Raw genomic sequence first — 20,131 nt, forward strand, 5'->3', positions numbered from 1 at the left:
TGAAATTCTATTTTATATCTTGTATTTTGATTTCCTTAAATTGTGTGTGTTACGTTACTACTAAATACATTAATTATTGTTTGCACATGTGTTTGTGTTTGATTATGTTGTTTTCTTTGGAGTGAATCACCGCGTCCACATTGCCATATAGATTCATCCGCATTCTCAGCACCAATCGTCCTCACCTGTGTTCCCTGCCCGGTGCAGAGTTTTAAAACTGAGAGGAAGCTGAAAGCAGGAGATTCAGATCAGATTAACCCAGAGAGGGAACAAAACAGAGACAGAGGGCATGCAAGAGATGGAGCACATTGGCTGCGTCGGTGGCTCACTGGAGGCAAGAAGGAGGGTGGAAGAGTGATGAGAGATGGTATGAGGACAGCGCCAGAATGAAACAGGGGAAACTGACCTGGCTTTCCACCTGTGTGCTCCCAGGGCGGAAGACAGGTGAGCGCAGGATGGCGCTGTAAGGAGGGGGGCCAGAGACAGGTGCGAGGGAGCCAAATGCCCCAGATGCGAGAGACAGGCAAGTGCAGGAAGGGTACCCTTTACCATTCACCAGAAAGCCTGGGAATGGATGGAGAGAGCGTGAGGGCCCACACCCCATGTGTAGTGCTTTTCCTCCCCTGTCCGCAGATCCCCCTTAGCCTGATGGGCCGCCTCATGACCCGGTGGGAGAGCTCCCCCGAAAGAGGAGAGATGGCAGGATGGTTGCAGAGAAAGCAGCAATTGTCACCCTTGTTACAATTATCACTTAATTATCCTTTTTCATTCATTATTTTGTTTTGAGCACTTTACTTCCATTTCTATTACTTATTTACTTCATTACTACCACTTATTTTAATATTTCTTCATGAACTTGTATTTAACTGATTATTCACTAATTCACTTATTTGTTTGATCATTTATTGTTAAATTGATTGTGAGTACTCAAAAGTAGCTAAGAAATGTAAGGACTACTTGGGTGCAGTCTTTATAGTATACACTGATAACAACACCTTGGTGCATCTTGGGACTGCACGATTGGGAGCTATAGAACAGAGCTGGGCTGCACCACTGGCAAACTTCCAGTTTGAAATTAAATATCACCCAGGTCAATTAACCAGAATGCAGTAGCATTTTCCAGATTTCCTGTACCAGTTATGACCAAGAAAACCAGATCCAGATGAAGGAGCCCTCCCAAGTAGAAGGTGAGGTGACCCTCAGTGGAGGCAGTGGCGGCAGGAGGACCCTGACGTGAACAGCAGGTACAAGGACAACAATTCCCACCTGCTACAGAGTGCCAAGAAGCTTCCACTGGTGTGTGATGGATCTTAAGAGAATGGAGGAGACTTTGAGCCCAAGAGGGCTTATTGAGGAGAGTCTGGCAAGACTCAACCTCTGGTGAGATCTATACACAGATTGTACTCCCACAGAGCCATGTCTGAGAAGTGTGGGAGGCCTACCATGCTGCAGTTAGCCATCTAGGATGGGAGAAGACATTGTTGGTAGTGCAGAGAAATTTCTACTGGCCAAAGATTTGAGAAGATGGACAGTGACCCCACTGCAGTTTGGGTAAACCCGGGCCAGAGGTGAGAGTTCCCCTGAATCTGATCGTGTGTAATGCCCCTGTGGAAGTAGTGGCCATAGATTATTTGTTGCTTGGTTGCCCCGCAGATTCTACACCCTATATATTGGTCCTAACAGATTTGTTTTCAAAGTTTGCCTAGGCTGTCCCCACCCAAGATCAGTATGCTCTCTCAATGGCTTGAGTGCTGAGAAGTATTTTGATTCAGCCCTTTGGTTGCCCAGAACAGATTTTTTCTGACCATGGAGATGGGTTTGAGTCCTCTATTAACAAGCATTTGCTTGAGCTATATGGGTGTGTAATAGTTGCACTACTGTGTATACCCTCCAGGGAAATGTTGCCTGTGAGATTACTGAGCACTTTAGAGTAATTTACCAGAAGTTGTCCACATTTACAACAACACTACACACAGTAGCACCGGGCACACTCCTATTCATATCATGTTCAGTAGACGTGCACGGCTTCAAGTTGACATGGGTACACTTTCTCAAAATGCACAGACCAGAGATATAGGGGACTGAGTTGGGTATCACTGTCAGAAGCTGGTAGAGGCTTATGACAAAGCAGGGAGGCAGGCAGCACACCAGAGAGAAAGGCAAGAAAGGCTGTATGACCGACACGCTAGTGGAGCTCCGTTACTGCCAGGAACGAGAGTAGTGGTACTGAACTTTAGGTGACACAAGATGAATTGGCTCCTTATTTGGAAGAGTCCCCATGTATAGTGATTGCTCCCTTATGGCTAGGACATCCTGTGTATAGGTAACGGCCAGAGGGGAAACAGGGCCACAAATATACCAAAAATAGAAATAATCTGAAGGAATGTAGATTTATGCATCCCCTAGAAACAGAAGTACCCAAGGAGATGGCCGCACCTAGAGAGTTGGACCTAAAATGGGCTGATGTATTAAATCTCCAGGAAACAAGATGACGTAGTCGAACAGCTACTGGTTCCCAAACCCTTCCAGAACACGGTCTTACAACTCGCCCACATCCACCTGTTTGGGGCCTACCTGGGAGAAGAGAAGATGAGAGAGAGAATTTTACAGAGCTTCAATTGGCCAGGTATCTATAAAGCCATGAACAATACTGTCGAGACTGCAATAGCTTTTGGGCACCTCAGAATGGATCTCATCGGACCCCTGGTGAAGTCCGCATGGGGACATCAATATATATTAGTCATTATGGATTTTCGTACTCGCTATCTGTAGGCAATTGCCCTGCATGTCTGCTATACTGAAGGATCTTTGCTGGTTGTTGCACATGAAGCAAATATGCACTTCTATCTATCACCCCCTGACAGACAGGCTGGTAGAAAGATTTAATCAAAAATTGAAGGCAATGCTAATTGTGTCGAGGCGTGTCTAGAACAATTCCATTTTTGTTGTTTTGTTATTAATAAAAAAAGAAAAAAAAACACCAATAGCTTTGTGATTTTATAAAGAAGAAAGACATGTATGTATTACTAATGTAAGAGTCCCATTAGGATATTAGTTTTCGTCCATTGAGAAGGATGAGAAAAAAATAGTAGAAAGAAGCCTTGGTATAATGTATTGCTTTTCTTATTGTCTTTTAATAACACATTCATTCATTAAAAATTTTACCAAGGGACATTTTTGTCGGGCGGCACGGTAGCGCGGTGGTTAGCGCTGCTGCCTCACAGCTCCAGGGGTCCCGGGTTCGGGGTGCCTGTCTGTGTGCAGTTTGCATGTTCTCCCCATGTCCAAGTGGGTTTCCTCCGGGCAATCTGGTTTCCGCCCACTGTCCAAAGACATGTGGGTTAGGTTAATTGGCCATGATAAATTGCCCTGTAGGTATGTGTGTGTGTGTGTGTGTTGCCCAGCGATGGCCTGGCATCCCGTCCTAGGTGTATTCCTGCCTTGCGCCCTATGCCTGCTGGGATCGGCTCTGGCATCCCCATGACCCTCACCAGGATAAGTGTTTTTTTTTAATGGATGGATGGATGGACATTCAATGTTTTCATTGCAATCCCTATAGTGGAAACTTCCATGCTTTTATGGGCAAGTTTTGATATGCCAATATTGTCACATGCTTCATGGTATATGCCATACTTACGAAGGTAATATACTCACAGAAAAAGCTGAAATGTTCATTTCCATTTTAGTATGTCATTGTAGACCTCAAATTAATTACAAATTATTAAACGTTAAGGTATGCTTAGTGTATTGTCTCTGTACTTTCCAATGCTGATAATATTACCTGCAGTTTGTGATACAAGAGAGAGTAGCTTTACTGCAGCCTCAAAACTCTTGTATGAAGAACTTTTATCTAATTGTCATTATTTTCCCATTACACTTATCTTGTGCTGTTACAAGGAAGAATAGAATTGTCCTGTAGTATGATGTCATGTTACCTATAAAATGCTGTGTAAACTGTAACACAGTGAGACTGCCTTCCCTGCATGCTTGAATATAGAAATCTCTTGAATCATTTTAAGAGACTCTTCAGTCATATCCATTTCACCATTAGTGCTTTTCCACCGACATGGTGCCTGTGGTGGTTCGGAGCTGGTTCCTAATCTGGAACCATATGTGCCATATCCATTTCAATATACTGGGTCATTGAAAAAGAACTCTGGGGTTTCCAACTTTAATAACTTTGAAATCCTGGAGTTATTTTTTGATGACCCTGTATATTATCCTTTTCAATATGTCGTACTGAAAAAGGTGTAATTCTAACAGCCTCTCATACACAACAAAATTAAAATAACTTTTAAAGATCTGTGTTTAGTGGGAGGCAAAAAGAGTCCATAATGTGACCAGAGACCGAGGCAGGGAGATCTGACCAAGAAGTTGAGAAGCAAGAACAATGGGTTTATTGCAAGAAACAATAAGCATACTAGCTGCAGATAAACCAGATTTTTTATATTTAATTGTATGCTAGTTGATTCCAGTTGCTGATTAATAATTCTACCAGTTGCAACTAATACTAGGTGCTGACTGCTAGCAAAGATGTTACTGAAGGACACTTACTGAATATGGAAACTGATGACATATTTGTAATTATATTTTTTATTAAAAAATAGAAAACAAAATAGTTTAATATATAAAACTTAACAACTTAAATAATTTCAACGATATCCATGAAATTGTATTATAGTTATGTTGAGAAAGGACAATGGCTGGAATTGAGGATAATTAAACTTAAATCAACCATTTAATGTTATATTGCAAAGCCAACGCTTGATTGCAGAGAAAACAAACACAGTCAACACTACTACATATGTAAGAGCTGTAAGAGATATCATGAAAACATCCAGGGGTCACTGATGCTTTATAATAGGTGTGATTGCCTTGTGCTCTGAAGTCTATGAGGCATCAACAGACATCACACAAGTGCATAGCATTATTTGTATTACTTTTTAGACTTAATACGTTTTCAACTGGGTATAAGTTGGTAGTTCAGATGTTTTGGGAAACTGTCTTGTGAGACTACTATACTATATGAACAGATTCAAATTAAATTATTGACAATTATTCAGTGATTATTGTAATATAATGTATGTTTCCAGCTCAACTTATTTCATAAAAAGATCTTCAAAACAGTGCAAAATCTGTACAATCTCTGTCACTTGTACTGTGAAAAGCCTCTTATCTCAGAGTCATGGTGAAGACCTGAAAAAAATAGTGGACATAAAAGAAAAGTATGGAGATTAAAGATTATAATTAACAAGTATACAATCATTATGTGTGTATATACTGTATGTATGTGTGTATATATATCTGAGGGCTGTCAGCGTTAACACATGCCATTCATTTACAACAACATGTTCATTTTTTTATGCAATTAGTCGCATTCATTGCATTTATCTATTTTGAGCATCCTGTGCACCCATAGTTGAACAACAGATGCAATCGTGATAGAGAAAACAGGTGGATTAATAAATGGCTGTTTCCATTTGAAAGCACTTTTGGTTCTACGGACAAAACCAAAGTAATATTAATCTCTGTGAAGGTGAATTTTGATATATCATACAAGCACATCAAGTTTGAGCTATCACCTAAAAAACAAGCATGCTAATGTTCAAAGTGCTAGTCAATGTGGTGTCCGGAGTCAGTTATAATAATATAGAAGAGAGTAGCTTTGTCTTCTGAAAATGTTAAGACTGACTCAGTGAGAAGAAATAGGTGACCTGCAGCACTATGGCTTTTAGTTCCTATATTGAGCCTGTGCCTTTAAAAGTCTAAATGATCCAGTGCATATTTTAAACTTTATTCACTTTTTCAGTGAAATTAATTAGTCAAATCAAATAAATCAATGATCTAACTGCATTTACAGGAAACCCTTTTCAGTACATTTATGATGAAAAAGCAGAAAACATTTCCTTGGGATTATTTTACACCAATTTTCCTAGAATTACACTCATATAAAATGTAAATGTACTGTCATTTTAAGATGCAATTAATCACAATTAATTCGTGGAAATGTGAGATTAATCGCAATTAAAATAATTAATCACTTGACAGCCCTTTGGCAATATGGATGTCAGTATGTTTTGAATAAATATTAAGCGCAGTATTTCAATCCTTTGCTGTTAAATATCAGATCTGGTTCTTCAGTCTGTATTGAATCTCAAGGTCTCCATCAGGCTGTAGCATTCCAAACCCATAGCGGCTCACATCCATGCCTGGTATCACAGCTTCTGGGTCACAGAGCTCAATATCCAAACAGGTCAGCACCATGAAGAGGAACCTGAGGATTGGATAAGGGTTTTAGTGTTTCAGTAAACCTCGAACAGAACATGTTTCTCTTTGCTTGAATGTTTAATAATTTTCTAACTAATTCAGAATTGTAAAGAACATTGTTTTTAGGGTGATTACCTCCCTAAATTAGCATTACATCTGCAAGCACTTTTGTGATCTAATTATTGTACACCATGGACAGTGTCTGTCACTGCACAGCTGCCAGCAATGAATTCACTGGCGATTTTCATGTTTTAGCTATCTAACTGCTATTTAACACCCATTCCACTTAAGAATGGGTGACAACCCAACAGCCGAAGGACCTGGAAGCTGCCATTGGTTTGGCCAAACTTGCCACCCAAGATGACTTCACAATCCATCAACCTGGCAGAGATAGCTCCCAGTCAATCTCCAAAACCACCCCTGGCTCGGCTCGGCCAACTATGGACCCCCAGCTCCCTATGCCTAACCTATATTGCTCCAACTCGCTTTCCCTGCCCCATCCGCCAGCCCTAAATATAAGCCTGTTTCCTTAGCACCCTCTATCTCTTTCCCCCCAGAAGTGGGTGGTCCCCTGGACACCTGGGGACAGCCTGGACATTGCCAGGCCAAATGTCCACAGATAGCAGTGGATCAGTGGATTCTGTATTGCCCAGCCTCCTAGTTCCCCTTGTTCATAGTACGGGTAAGTTGGGGCACTAAAGTCACTATTAGGTGTATTCACAGTGGTATCCCACAGCCCAGGTCCCCATGACAATTGGTGGAGCAACCTATACAATTAATGTAGGGTTCGTCCCTCGTTTGCCATTCCAGGTAGTCCTAGGGTGGGATTGGTCAGTGTTTCTAATATTCAGGATAAATCACCCAAAAACTCAAAAAAGTCCAACGTTGTTTACACATAAACATAACAATGCATTGTGTGACTGAAACAACCGAACAATAATAATAATGCTAATACTACTTAAACATAATAAATATATATATATATATATATATATATATATATATATATATATATCATGAAACCATTTGGAAATACATATTATCCAGTAAAGTTTTGTTACTGAACTTGATGTGTTGAAATTCTTTCTCAAGCTGGACCTCTTGATACTTCCGTGGAACATGCTTTACAAATGGCCATTCTGCTGTCCTAATCAACACAGCCAGTATTTGCACATAACAGAATATTTCCTCTTGAAATGTATTAAAAAGCAAAACTCTTAATTGATATATTGTCAATAATTCTAGTACGGAAAACACATTTTCTGATCAGGGTAGAGGAGAAACAATCACAAAAACACATCTCTGTTTTTGTGCGCACAAGATGTCAGGGCACATGCAGTATAAGTAAAACATGCTTCACATCACAGTCACTCACTCGTCAAGCTGAGGGAAGCAGGACTTTTTTCTGTTTTGGCATCACACCCCACCACTGCCTTCTTGTCAGGGGCTAAACCACACTATATCTAGAATCCTAGCAACACCCCTGGATCCTAGTCTTGAGCTGAGTGTACTTAAATCTTAAATTATAAAGACACAGAATTAAGAATCGATTATTTTGGGATTGACACTTCACCCTCCTTTGTTTAACTTTCTTACTTGATAATTTCCTGTCTTTTATGGCTTTGTCAGCACTTACATTCACTTAAAACATTTTTTTAAATGTAATCTATATTGTAAGTCTGTGAGAGGCTGTAGGAAGGATTCCAGGGAAATGGCTCCATCTGGTGTAACGTGGGAGAATGCAGGTGTCTCAATACAGGAGAACCAGGCCTCCTCCCACTGGAAACAAGCACACCTGTAGGCCATCTTTGGGCCTCTAAAAGGGGAACTGTCTTTGTTATTTTCTGTGGACCTTGCTACAAGGTCTGTATTTATTTATTAATTTATATATATCTTGAGTATAGAGGCTGATGAGCCACCTACCCCCAGAGGGACAAACGCAGACAGTACCACTGTATAAGAACTTTCTTATTCTGCCTGTTTGTGTTACATTGTCTGGAGGGGTGTATTGTTCTTTTAATCTGAGCAGTGCTTTGTGTCAAGCTAGTGAAGGGCGCTATAGCAAAAAGTCCTTTTGTGTTGGGTAATTGGCACGATGCTACCAATTAAAAGTGCCTGTGACACATCCTGCATCTCACTGTGTTACTCTCTCTATATATTTGTATTTATGGTTCTCTTTTTATTGATGTTTTGCACATTTTTAAATTAATATTAAGTCATTATCATTGTAACTTCCATGGGATGTCTTTTTCTTAAAACTATGGCAATGGTGTCAATTTCAGTAAATGACTGTTGCCACTATTGATTATCCATAGGCTAATACTTAGGCTAGTACTCTGTATCAACCTAGTGGAATTTGCCTTGACCTTCACGAAGCATCAATTGTATGTATATTTTCTTTAAACACTAATAACTGTTTAATTCAAATAATATAGCAAACTGTCACAAGTGACACTTAGGTGCTTTAAGCTAGTATCAATTGTTTCTTTTTAAAATATATTGTCATTACTTTATATTAGTCTCCTCAGACTAGCTGTTTGGGAGATAATATAGGTCCCTCACCTTAATTGAGGGTAGTGCAGTCATAACCTACAAGTCCTATTTAACCCTTTTACTTTGTTTATTAGATACAATTCAGAAAGGAGAAGAATAGGTGATTTGCTACAGCAGATCCAAGCACAAAAAATTGTAACCAGCTGTGTTTCAATCATATCTCAGAGTGCTTGGAAAGCTTCTTTTATAGTTTCACAGCATAAAGTTCAATGTAAGAAACACATGCTGCTGTGGATATGTGTGCCAAAATCCTGGGGTAATCTGCTGTCAGGGCACTTAAATGTATCCCATTCTTGAATGACAGAAGGATATCAGACATTTCAAGTGACATTAAAGAGTAATTTATAGATTTTTTAAAAGCAAGTTTTTAAAAGAGTTTTTTTCTATAAATGAGCATACAGATATAGCTGTACGCATAACAATAAAATAACATCAATTAAAACATAAAAGCATGATCCCTATAACCTTATTATTTCAAAGTGCTGTGCAGAGAAATGGAAAGCGCACATGTTCACCTTTCATGGCACACCAAAATGTGTCCACTGTCAAGGGGTAAAGTGCTGCATCACCTTTATAAACTCCATTCTGATGGATCGACAGATTGAAGGTCTTATTTAGCCAAATTCTAATGTATCGAAGAAAGAGTCACAAATCCTACATGAGCCACAGGATGGCAGTAGACAGTTTGGAGTCCCAGCATGGTGGTCACATCAAAACATTGTACCAGCATGAGGGTAAGAAATAGAAGAGGAAGAGGAAACATACAATGCCATGATACATTAATTTGAAGCACACAGCACACAGCAGAAAATGTGGAAGCGATAACCATTTCATTAAGTATTGTTTTTCCACACAGACTCATATACATGCAGACATAAATAAAAAAGACTCAAGCAAAGAGCATGATACGTTCTTCATAGAGGCAGTAAGGGGTAAATGAAACACATTATTCCAATCAAAATAGACACAGGGCATTTTTGAACATTTGGCCAATTAAATATGTCTTAGTTAAACCATTTAATATCCTGAAGAATCAAGTAAATTTGCATACATACAAGGAGGAGCCTACTCCTACAAAAGGTATACGCAGGGTAAGATAATTGAAAGAGACAGTCTACTGATGCAGTTTTTTTTTTACAAGAAAAGCAGCAAGAAAAGTACCCATAGTTATGAAAGAAAAGCTGTGGATTGAATTTAACAAATTTATAGAAAAGAAAGTATTTAGGTAAATAGATGAGGCAACTGAACTACTTACTGTTTGATACCACTGATTGCAAAGAATCTTCCCACACATATGTTGTTTCCAGCTCCCCATGGCATGGTATAATATTTGAGCTTCTTCCCAGCCTTAAAAAAATCCTTCTTTTCAGTTCCATCCGAGTTAAGGAATCTGTCATATTTGAATTTCTAAAAATAAAAATAAATCCTTTACTTACTGATGTTTATTCTAACTACCATGCAATATATATATATATATATATATACACTCACCTAAAGGATTATTAGGAACACCATACTAATACTGTGTTTGACCCCCTTTTGCCTTCAGAACTGCCTTAATTCTACATGGCATTGATTCAACAAGGTGCTGAAAGCATTCTTTAGAAATGTTGGCCCATATTGATAGGATAGCATCTTGCAGTTGATGGAGATTTGTGGGATGCACATCCAGGGCGCGAAGCTCCCGTTCCACCACATCCCAAAGATGCCAGTTTAGTACAGTGAACTCATTGTCATGTTCAAGAAACCAATTTGAAATGATTCGACCTTTGTGACATGGTGCATTATCCTGCTGGAAGTAGCCATCAGAGGATGGGTACATGGTGGTCATAAAGGGATGGACATGGTCAGAAACAATGCTCAGGTAGGCCGTGGCATTTAAACGATGCCCAATTGGCACTAAGGGGCCTAAAGTGTGCCAAGAAAACATCCCCCACACCATTACACCACCACCACCAGCCTGCACAGTGGTAACAAGGCATGATGGATCCATGTTCTCATTCTGTTTACGCCAAATTCTGACTCTACCATCTGAATGTCTCAACAGAAATCGAGACTCATCAGACCAGGCAACATTTTTCCAGTCTTCAACTGTCCAAGTTTGGTGAGCTTGTGCAAATTGTAGCCTCTTTTTCCTATTTGTAGTGGAGATGAGTGGTACCCGGTGGGGTCTTCTGCTGTTGTAGCCCATCCGCCTCAAGGTTGTACGTGTTGTGGCTTCACAAATGCTTTGCTGCATACCTCGGTTGTAACGAGTGGTTATTTCAGTCAAAGTTGCTCTTCTATCAGCTTGAATCAGTTGGCCCATTCTCCTCTGACCTCTAGCATCAACAAGGCATTTTCGCCCACAGGACTGCCGCATACTGGATGTTTTTCCCTTTTCACACCATTCTTTGTAAACCCTAGGAATGGTTGAAAATCCCAGTAACTGAGCAGATTGTGAAATACTCAGGCCAGCCCATCTGGCACCAACAACCATGCCACGCTCAAAATTGCTTAAATCACCTTTCTTTCCCATTCAGACATTCAGTTTGGAGTTCAGGAGATTGTCTTGACCAGGACCACACCCCTAAATGCATTGAAGCAACTGCCATGTGATTGGTTGGTTAGATAATTGCATTAATGAGAAATTGAACAGGTGTTCCTAATAATCCTTTAGGTGAGTGTATATATATATATATATCAGATACAAAAATAACATCAGATCAAAAATAATTTCTGCACATTCAAGTTCAATTATCACAGTTTGTATTCATATGAAATAAGGGCCATATAATCAAAGTAGCTATGATTTTCTTATTATTATCAATTTAAAAAACCTTCACCACAAACAAGGCTTTTGTTTATACCCCATAGGAGAACTGTCACCACTAATTTGACCACTAAATGTTTTACATTTGTCATTCAGAGATGTATGTTATGCTCCTTCAGTAACACAGAATACTTTATGTCATGAACACGTCATGTAAAAAAAGTTGTGCAACAAATGGACCTAACATTTAGGCCATAATCTGAGGCCAATAAAGATAAAAAAAGTATAACTTTTTTAATGGAATTCAGCAAATATGTCTATCAATACATTACAGAGATTGAAAGATAAATGGCTTCAGATCAAGGCTTATTTTGCAAGTGTTGTGGTACTCAAACTTTATATTTGTACCTCAGGCTCCTCGTGAACCTCTGGGTCCATCTGGGGACTAAGATATGGGAAAAGGCAAACCCTGTCCCCTCTTCTGAGTCTGTACTGTGTACCATCTGCCAATTTGAGGCTCATAGTCTGAAGCACCTCTCTGGTTATGAAAGGTGCTGCTGTCAGCCGGAGGGTCTCATTGAAAACACTGTCTTGAAAAAGAGAAAAATTGCAACAGGAACAATTTTATGTTAATTCTGCAAGAAGTGATAGACATTTGAATCAATGTGACATAGTATGGAGTCTGAAATGCTGTTTTTAATTACCAGTATAAAACCACATGGGTAAGAATAGTGTGCTTGTTTGGCGTGGCTTTTTTAGTTTTTAACAACTTTAATTTACTATTCTATGGAAACGCTGAACTGCAAGTAAAAACATTATCTCGTATGAGATATAATCAATTGTATAATAAAATAATATTGTACTGTATGAATGAGATAATTACATATTATAACACATTTTCAAGAAAATATGAATAACAATAATCAAAAATAATTTGTGCTCCTCACATTTTGAAGAGAAGCAACAGTGAAATGTTTGTAAACAATGGAAGTCACAATTACATTAGGCATTATGGTGCCAATATATTTTAATTGGCAGCAGGGTACTCTTTAAAAGATGCTATTAATCTTAAATAAATTAACATGTATATTGGACATTATGCCTTTGCCGACATGAATAACCATGAGCAGCAAACCAGCTGTTCACTATTCTTGCCAAGGAGTAAACAACTGATCTACTTTGATCAGCAGAGGACTTGCACATTAGCATATGGCATTTGTTACTATGAAAACATAGCTATCCAAATATGTTATCATTCTTTATGTGCCTTTATCTTTATTGCAGTACAAAGGTGCTCAATGTATCAATAGTGTTATACTTAATTTAAACATGGATGTCTTATCATTTAAAGGAGACTTTAAAATCCCATCCCAAAGTGTCCAGATGCCATGGAGCTGTATGGTGAATGCAACTGAATTACATTAGGATCCTGAGCCTGCCATTTTAATATTAGTGGTGGTGGAATGTTCCTTGAATATTTGTAATGTGCTTGTATAACCTGACCACCCTTTGCCTTCAAAACAGCATCAATTCTTCTAGGTACACTTGCACAAAGTCAGGGATTTTGTAGGCATATAGTCAGGTATATGATTAAACAATTATACAAACAGGTGCTAATGATCATCAATTCAATATGTAGGCTGAAACACAATCATTAACTGAAACAGAAACAGCTGTGTAGGAGGAATAAAACTGGGTGAGGAACAGCCAAACTCAGCTAACAAGGTGAGGTTGCTGAAGACAGTTTACTGTCAAAAGTCATACACCATGGCAAGACTGAGCACAGCAACAAGACACAAGGTAGTTATACTGCATCAGCAGGCAGAAATTTCAAGGCAGACGAGTTTCCAGATGTGGTTTCCAGATGCAGTGGTCTGCCAAGGAAACTTACTGCAGCAGATGAAGGAAACATCATGCTTACTTCCCTTCACAATCGGAAGATGTCCAGCAATGCCATCAGCTCAGAATTGGCAGAAAACAGTGGGACACTTGTACACCCATCTACTGTCCGGAGAAGTCTGGTCAGAAGTGGCCTTCATTGAATACTTGCGGCCAAAAAGCCATACCTCCGACGTGGCAACAAGGCCAAGCGACTCAACTATGCACAAAAACACGGGAACTGGGGTGCAGAAAAATGGCAGCAGGTGCTCTGGACTGATGAGTCAAAATTTAAAATATTTGTCTGTAGCAGAAGGCAGTTTGTTCGCCAAAGGGCTGTAGAGCAGAACATGAATGAGTGTCTGCAGGCAACAGTGAAGCATGGTGGAGGTTCCTTGCAAGTTTGGGGCTGCATTTCTGCAAATGGAGTTGGGGACTTGGTCAGAATTAATGATCTTCTCAATGCTGAGAAGTACAGGCAGATACTTATCCATCGTGCAATACCATCAGGGAGGCATCTGATTGGCCCCAAATGTATTCTGCAGCATGACAATGACCGCAAACATACAGCGAACATCCTTAAGAATTATCTTCAGCATAAAGAAGAACAAGGAGTCCTGGAAGTGATGGTATGGCCCCCACAGAGCCCTGATATCAACATCATCGAGTCTGTCTGGGATTACATGAAGAGAGAGAGCAACTGAGGCTGCCTAAATCCACAGAAGAACTGTGTGTGGTTAGTTCTCCAAGCTCTTTGGGCCAACCTACCTGCCGAGTTCCTTCAAAAACTGTGCAAGTGTACCTAGAAGAATTGATGCTGTTTTGAAGGCAAAGGGTAGTCACACCAAATACTGATTTGATGTAGATTTGTCTTCTGTTCACTCACTTTGCATTTAGTTAATTGATAAATATAATCTATTAATCTATGTTTGAAAGCATTCTTACTTTACAGCATTTTTTCACACTTGCCTAAAGCTTTTGCACAGTACTGTATGTGTAATATATTACAAGTATTCTTTTTTTTACAGTAGCCAATTTGAAGATAATAGCATGAGACTATAGGGAACTTGATATGTTATATTGATGCATACATTTTAGACAAGATACCTAAAGAACATAAAAAAACCTTAAAGAATGATTTATTTAATTTAAAGAAATAGCTATTGCAGATTGAAATTAAATTATATATATATATATATATATATATATATATATATATATATATATATAATTTAATTTCAATCTGTAATAAAATAAACATGTTTTCTCCTCTCCTATGTCATACCTTTAAGATCATCAAGATAAGTTGCTTTATTAATTCCAATGATTACTATATTGGATCTTCACTAATTCTGAAAGCTTTATAATTCAGTTTACCGAACACTGGTGTGTTGTTGAGCATTTCCTGGTTGATGCCCATTGTGTTGCCTTCAACCGTTAGCCTTCGAAATTCATTCTTCACAGCCATCATGGCATCGTGGTTTGTCAACAGGAATCCCAGCATCCAAAAGGCAGCAGGACCTATATTTCCCTGAAAAACAACAGTATAGTATCAGACAAAGATGAAAAAAAACATGCATCAGCATGTATTCTGTTCCAGCTAATATTGTAACACCAATCAAATTCACAACAAATAATGTTATTGAAGTCTCTTAGAGAGACTTAAAGTATAATTTACGACAGTATCTGGTTATTTTCATTCACAGGTTCAAATTGCTGAAGTTGAGTGACAAGAGATACAGAAACACTTTATAGACAATCATCTTTGATATTTTGTAATCACAAAACTTAGTAATGTATTTTAAGCAAATATGAGTTTTACTTAAAGGACTTATTGCTTTTCTGTTTCTCTAAAATAAGTATTTTTCATTAGCTTTATATTTGTCCATTTCATAATTTGAGTTTATCTCAAATCCTTGACAAAACAGAAATATGAATATTACAAATTACAGTGAAACACTGATATCTATGGCATCATTTACCGTTTATTTTTAAACATGTGTACCACAATATAAAATCAGTGCAGAAACAAATAATCGGTGGCATTAGTCTGGATGCAACGTTTCACCAGATGAACAAAACTGATTTGTTTATTTTTGTTGACTGTTAATCAATCTGTAACAGCAAGAAAAGTCTGTGACAGCAATCTGTCAATCTGTGGCTACCTTGTGAAGGGCTCTATACAAAAAATAATATTATTGAATTGTATTAGAAGAAAATGTGTGAATGACAGATTCACATTTTGAGATAAAATCAAGTTCTGTACTGACCACTTTGAATGTAGCATATATTACTATATCAATGCAATCAGGCAAAACCACATCTACATAAGTTATCATTGTGTCCCAGGGACATTAGTCTGAACTCCAACAAAACATAGATTTGGGGCCAAAAATATAATTGTCCATTGTCAATTTAGCTATACCATCAACACCAAAGCAGCAAGTCGTATTTAGGTATGCTTTTTTAGTCTGATCTTTCCTTCTTCTTGCTTGCCCTGGGTAAACCACACATTTGTACATCATGGGTGTATGGGTGCCTGTTACTGATTTTTAATGGTTTAAAATCACATATTTTATCTGTGGCTATCACACTCCTTGTGGAATACTCATTAATGACAATAAAGCCAAAACAAACATATATATGATCCAGAAAAGTATATTTCCTGAAATAATAATGGTCCACAGAAACAAAGTGTAACATATCAGAAATCAAATGTGCAAGAAACAGCAAATACTACAGTTACTAGTTTACAAGCAGATATGTTTTATACATATTGGATAACATAAATGTACTATCATCCCTGCTGCTTTGATGATGGTGTTAAACACAACATGATGACACAGAGTCTGACTCTGATTCTAATAACTGAAAACAAAACACAATTGTGACAGAAATGGGACAATGATGTTTGTATAATGGAAAGTAAACCATAAACAGAAGCAAACCCTTAAGCTATACCATCAAGTCTGATCATGCACAAATGCCACATACTGTATGGATGGGAAGTATATAGTTTCCAAATATTACTGGGTGTTTTCTCAACATGTCCACAATGTAAACTATCAAAGTAGAAATATTATTATTATTATTATTATTATTATTATTATTATTATTATTATTATTGTTGTTGTTGTTGTTGTTGTTGTTGTTGTTGTTTAATGAATTAATTAACCATGACAATTGCTCAGAGTGGGTACAGTTCTATAAACACTAAACAATGGAAAATACATATTTTGAAATATTTGAGATTTCCACAGCTGTGCATGGACAGAAGACATAGTAAAATTCAGTGGCATGCAGAAGAAGGCAGGCATTCAGGGCATTGTTACCTGTCATTTGTTTAAATTGTTTTAACCCTACAGATATGAAAGAAATTCTATTTGTAATGAATTCACAGAACCTCAGTGAATCAATAAGATGTTTATTAGATAATGGTAATAAAATAATGTAATAATCAATATATGCTAATTAATATGCGAATATGAGTCTCAGTCTGCTACAGACTTCTCAAGACACAGAAAGAAAGGCAGTTACACACAGGCTCTTTATAAGACAAAGTAAATTCATTTGGATATGTTTAATATAGTTTGTATTGCACTTATATTTTGTAAGTCGCCCTAGATAAGGGCGTCTGCCAAGATATACATAATAATAATTATAATAATATAGTTGCTTATCAATAGTAGAAATTCTCACAGATAAGACAATAATGTGTTCATTCATAAACAAGATGCATCAACAATACTTTTACTTTAATTCAGGGATTGATTTCCGTAATAGACTAATTATTGATATTGGAAAGGACTGTAAATTCCTCCTAACTTGTTCATCCTGTATAACTTGCATGATATGATCTCTAGAGAAAGAAATGTGAGGCTCAATGGGCAGGAATAGTGAGAGTAATACAAACAAAATTAACACAATTTTCCCTGTGTTGCATTCCTTCATATGAATACATTTTAAAATAAATAAATTGTAAAATCTCAGATTTCCACTGAAGATATAAATTAAATTATAAATTAAGAAGTTCAAAAATGGAAATGGAATATTGTTTTCCAAGAGACTGTTAAGTCTTCAAAGCATTAATCCAGGTTTAGATGGTGCCACTGATGGTTAAGTGCATGTTTTGCCTAGTTTTCCTCATCGGGAAACTGAAACTGCAATGTATGCTTGAGTTACAGACAGTGTTATGTCTTAATACTACTAATATTGCATTTCAACTTGGTACCTGTGTTCAGTCTGTATAGTAAAGGCAAGGGTCAACAAAGATCTATGTTTCTTTGTGAACCCATACACAGTCAATTGTGGTTAAATTGTAGGAGACAGGTTGTCATTTCTAATTCAAACCAGCTGGCATAGCCATGCTCCCCTGAGAGAAGTAGCACCTTGGTCAAGGACAAAGCATTCTTAGTAGACATGTTGGGGCTCCCTCCAGAGGTAAAGCTGTAATATTTCCCTGAAATGAATCCTAGACAATGAAACTGTGTCTCTGTGAACTTCATAGATACAGAATAAGATTATACAAACATGTTTGAGTGGTTGATTGATATAATGAATAAATGTATAACTGTATGATGTACACTACACATATACATATATGCAGTCACCTCTACATTTCTTCATTAGTTATGAAGCATATCTAAATCTTGATGTAGAAAAATATATGTGTACCCTCAGTAATTTTAGATACAAACACATTTAGTAAAGAGTTCATCCTCTTAGCCTTTTTAATTGCTTGCTCCCCTTTATTGGCTAACCTGCTTGTTGTCTTGCTCACTTTCTTTGTTTTGTCTGTATGTTTAAATTGCTGCTATTGTGCTGCTTGTGTATTTCTCCTTGTGGTCTGCATGTTTGAGTTGCTACTGTTGTATTGACAGTTGTATCTTTTTACTGTGTCTGTTTTGACTCTTGCTTGACTTGTAGCGCTCTGGGTATGAGAAGATCACGTTATAAATAAAATTCATTATTACTATTATTATTATTATTAAGATTATTATTATTGTTGCAGTTGAGGAGGTAAAGAAACAGTGTCGTAGCTTGCGAGACGCACACCAGTGCAAGAAACGGGAAAGGCTGTGTACTTATCACTCGGTAATGCAATGTCCTTGACGGTCAACTTTTCGGATGATGGACTACAAATGACATGTTGAATCCAGTGTGCAACGGCCTTAAGTTACAGGAGTATACACAATCACCTTATCTAAATTAACACAAAATGTGGGGAAAGCACTACTTCGATATATATCATATGGTGATAAACAAGGCAAATCATAATCAAACAATCATGAACCTGTGTGAATTAATTCAAGTCACATTTAATTTAAACTGATCTAGATATGTCTTATATGTTGAGGGACAGGAGGTTGTGCATCAGAGCTCCCGGAAGCAACCTGCTTTTTATTCTTCGAGAACTTAACCGTAATTTTGACTTGAAAGCAAACCTGTGATGCTAATGTCAACATTCATTGCGGGAAGGAGCAACAGTACTATCGTTTTCATGCATCTTTTTGTTATTAACTGAAATGTTATTCAGACTAGAATTTTGTTATTATTTTTAGAATATCATTACGGTTAATAAATTGGCAAAGCAATCTCATTTGGCACATTTGAAATATGTTTGTGATATCGTGCTAAGAGCATCTTATTTGGAAAACAAACCCTTCTTGGCACACATTCATGAGGTTGCATTGTGTCAAAGCAATATAGTGAACAGTATAGTACTGTGTAGTATAGTTCAAAATATGCTTAATTTCAAAATATACATTCAGAGTGCAAGGAAAATTATATAAATTCTAATTAAAGAAACCAACACAATATGTTACACCGACACCCATCACCGAAGTTTAAATGTCCCATATCTCACAAAGCGAGTGTTATCAAACCTGGTCAAATAAGAAATAAGAGCCAGCATTTATTTCAAAGTTTCTTGTGAGGAATTTAACAACTTTAAAAACAAACAACTCCTGAACTCCTGCAAAATCAAATATCAAGGACAACTGGAAGTAGTTGGTAGGTTAACTTCAGACTTAATAATTTTAGTAAATAACATGATGCCTAATATGTGTGTTTTTTGTCAGTGACGTGTAGAGGACATCACGAGCACAGGGGCTCAACTGCATTGGGCTATGCGGACAAGGGGAAGTGGCTAGCGCTTCCCCCTCAAGTGCAAACCATGCTCCAAGGGAGGAGGCCTTGCAGAAGGTCCGGCATGATTAGAGCCCAGGCTCGCTACACATCCAGAGTATGAATAAATGTGGGGGCCACTGCATTGTAGTGACCCAGCAAATATGCTGTGTTGAGAGAAGAGTTTTTATACATAGTCATGTGTAATGTGTTTTGTAATGCTTTGTGCATGTGCAAGGAAGGAGGGGTTTGAAACCCTTAATTCCTGTCTGTCCTCTTGGGGGCTGCTAGATGTGGGTGTGAATGCAGTGTTGTATTACAGTAGCACTAGGCAGGTTTAAAGGAGTGAGAATAAATACTGCAGGGTTGGCAAGAAGGACAGTTAAGTCTTGGGGACTGTGTACTGAAGTGCTGCCACAGAGAAAGATACAATAATTGAATAAAATGGGTTGTTATTCTTACCTTTGGCACACCGTAGACTGCATAAACTGTACAACAGTAAACCGTGAATTACAGAGTTGTCAAGTCTCTGCAAATCTGCCTCCTGTAGATTGC

The 20,131-nt window shown here is 37.9% G+C and overlaps 1 protein-coding gene across 1 annotated transcript in view; it reads right to left on the reverse strand.

Annotated features, from left to right (window-relative positions):
- Positions 1-4,719: 4,719 nt before the first annotated feature.
- Positions 4,720-20,131, reverse strand: part of ptgis (prostaglandin I2 (prostacyclin) synthase) — a 37,334-nt gene continuing 21,922 nt past the window's right edge. Inside the window, exons 7-10 of the mRNA XM_066702683.1 lie at positions 14,828-14,981; positions 11,981-12,162; positions 10,076-10,227; positions 4,720-6,274 (exon numbers count right to left, since the gene is read on the reverse strand). Coding sequence (XP_066558780.1) covers positions 6,124-6,274; positions 10,076-10,227; positions 11,981-12,162; positions 14,828-14,981 — 639 coding nt within the window. The 3' untranslated portion in view covers positions 4,720-6,123. The remainder of the gene's footprint in view (positions 6,275-10,075; positions 10,228-11,980; positions 12,163-14,827; positions 14,982-20,131) is intronic.

This window comes from Amia ocellicauda, chromosome 4, assembly GCF_036373705.1.
Source record: "Amia ocellicauda isolate fAmiCal2 chromosome 4, fAmiCal2.hap1, whole genome shotgun sequence".
NCBI classification, from domain to species: Eukaryota; Metazoa; Chordata; class Actinopteri; order Amiiformes; family Amiidae; genus Amia; species Amia ocellicauda.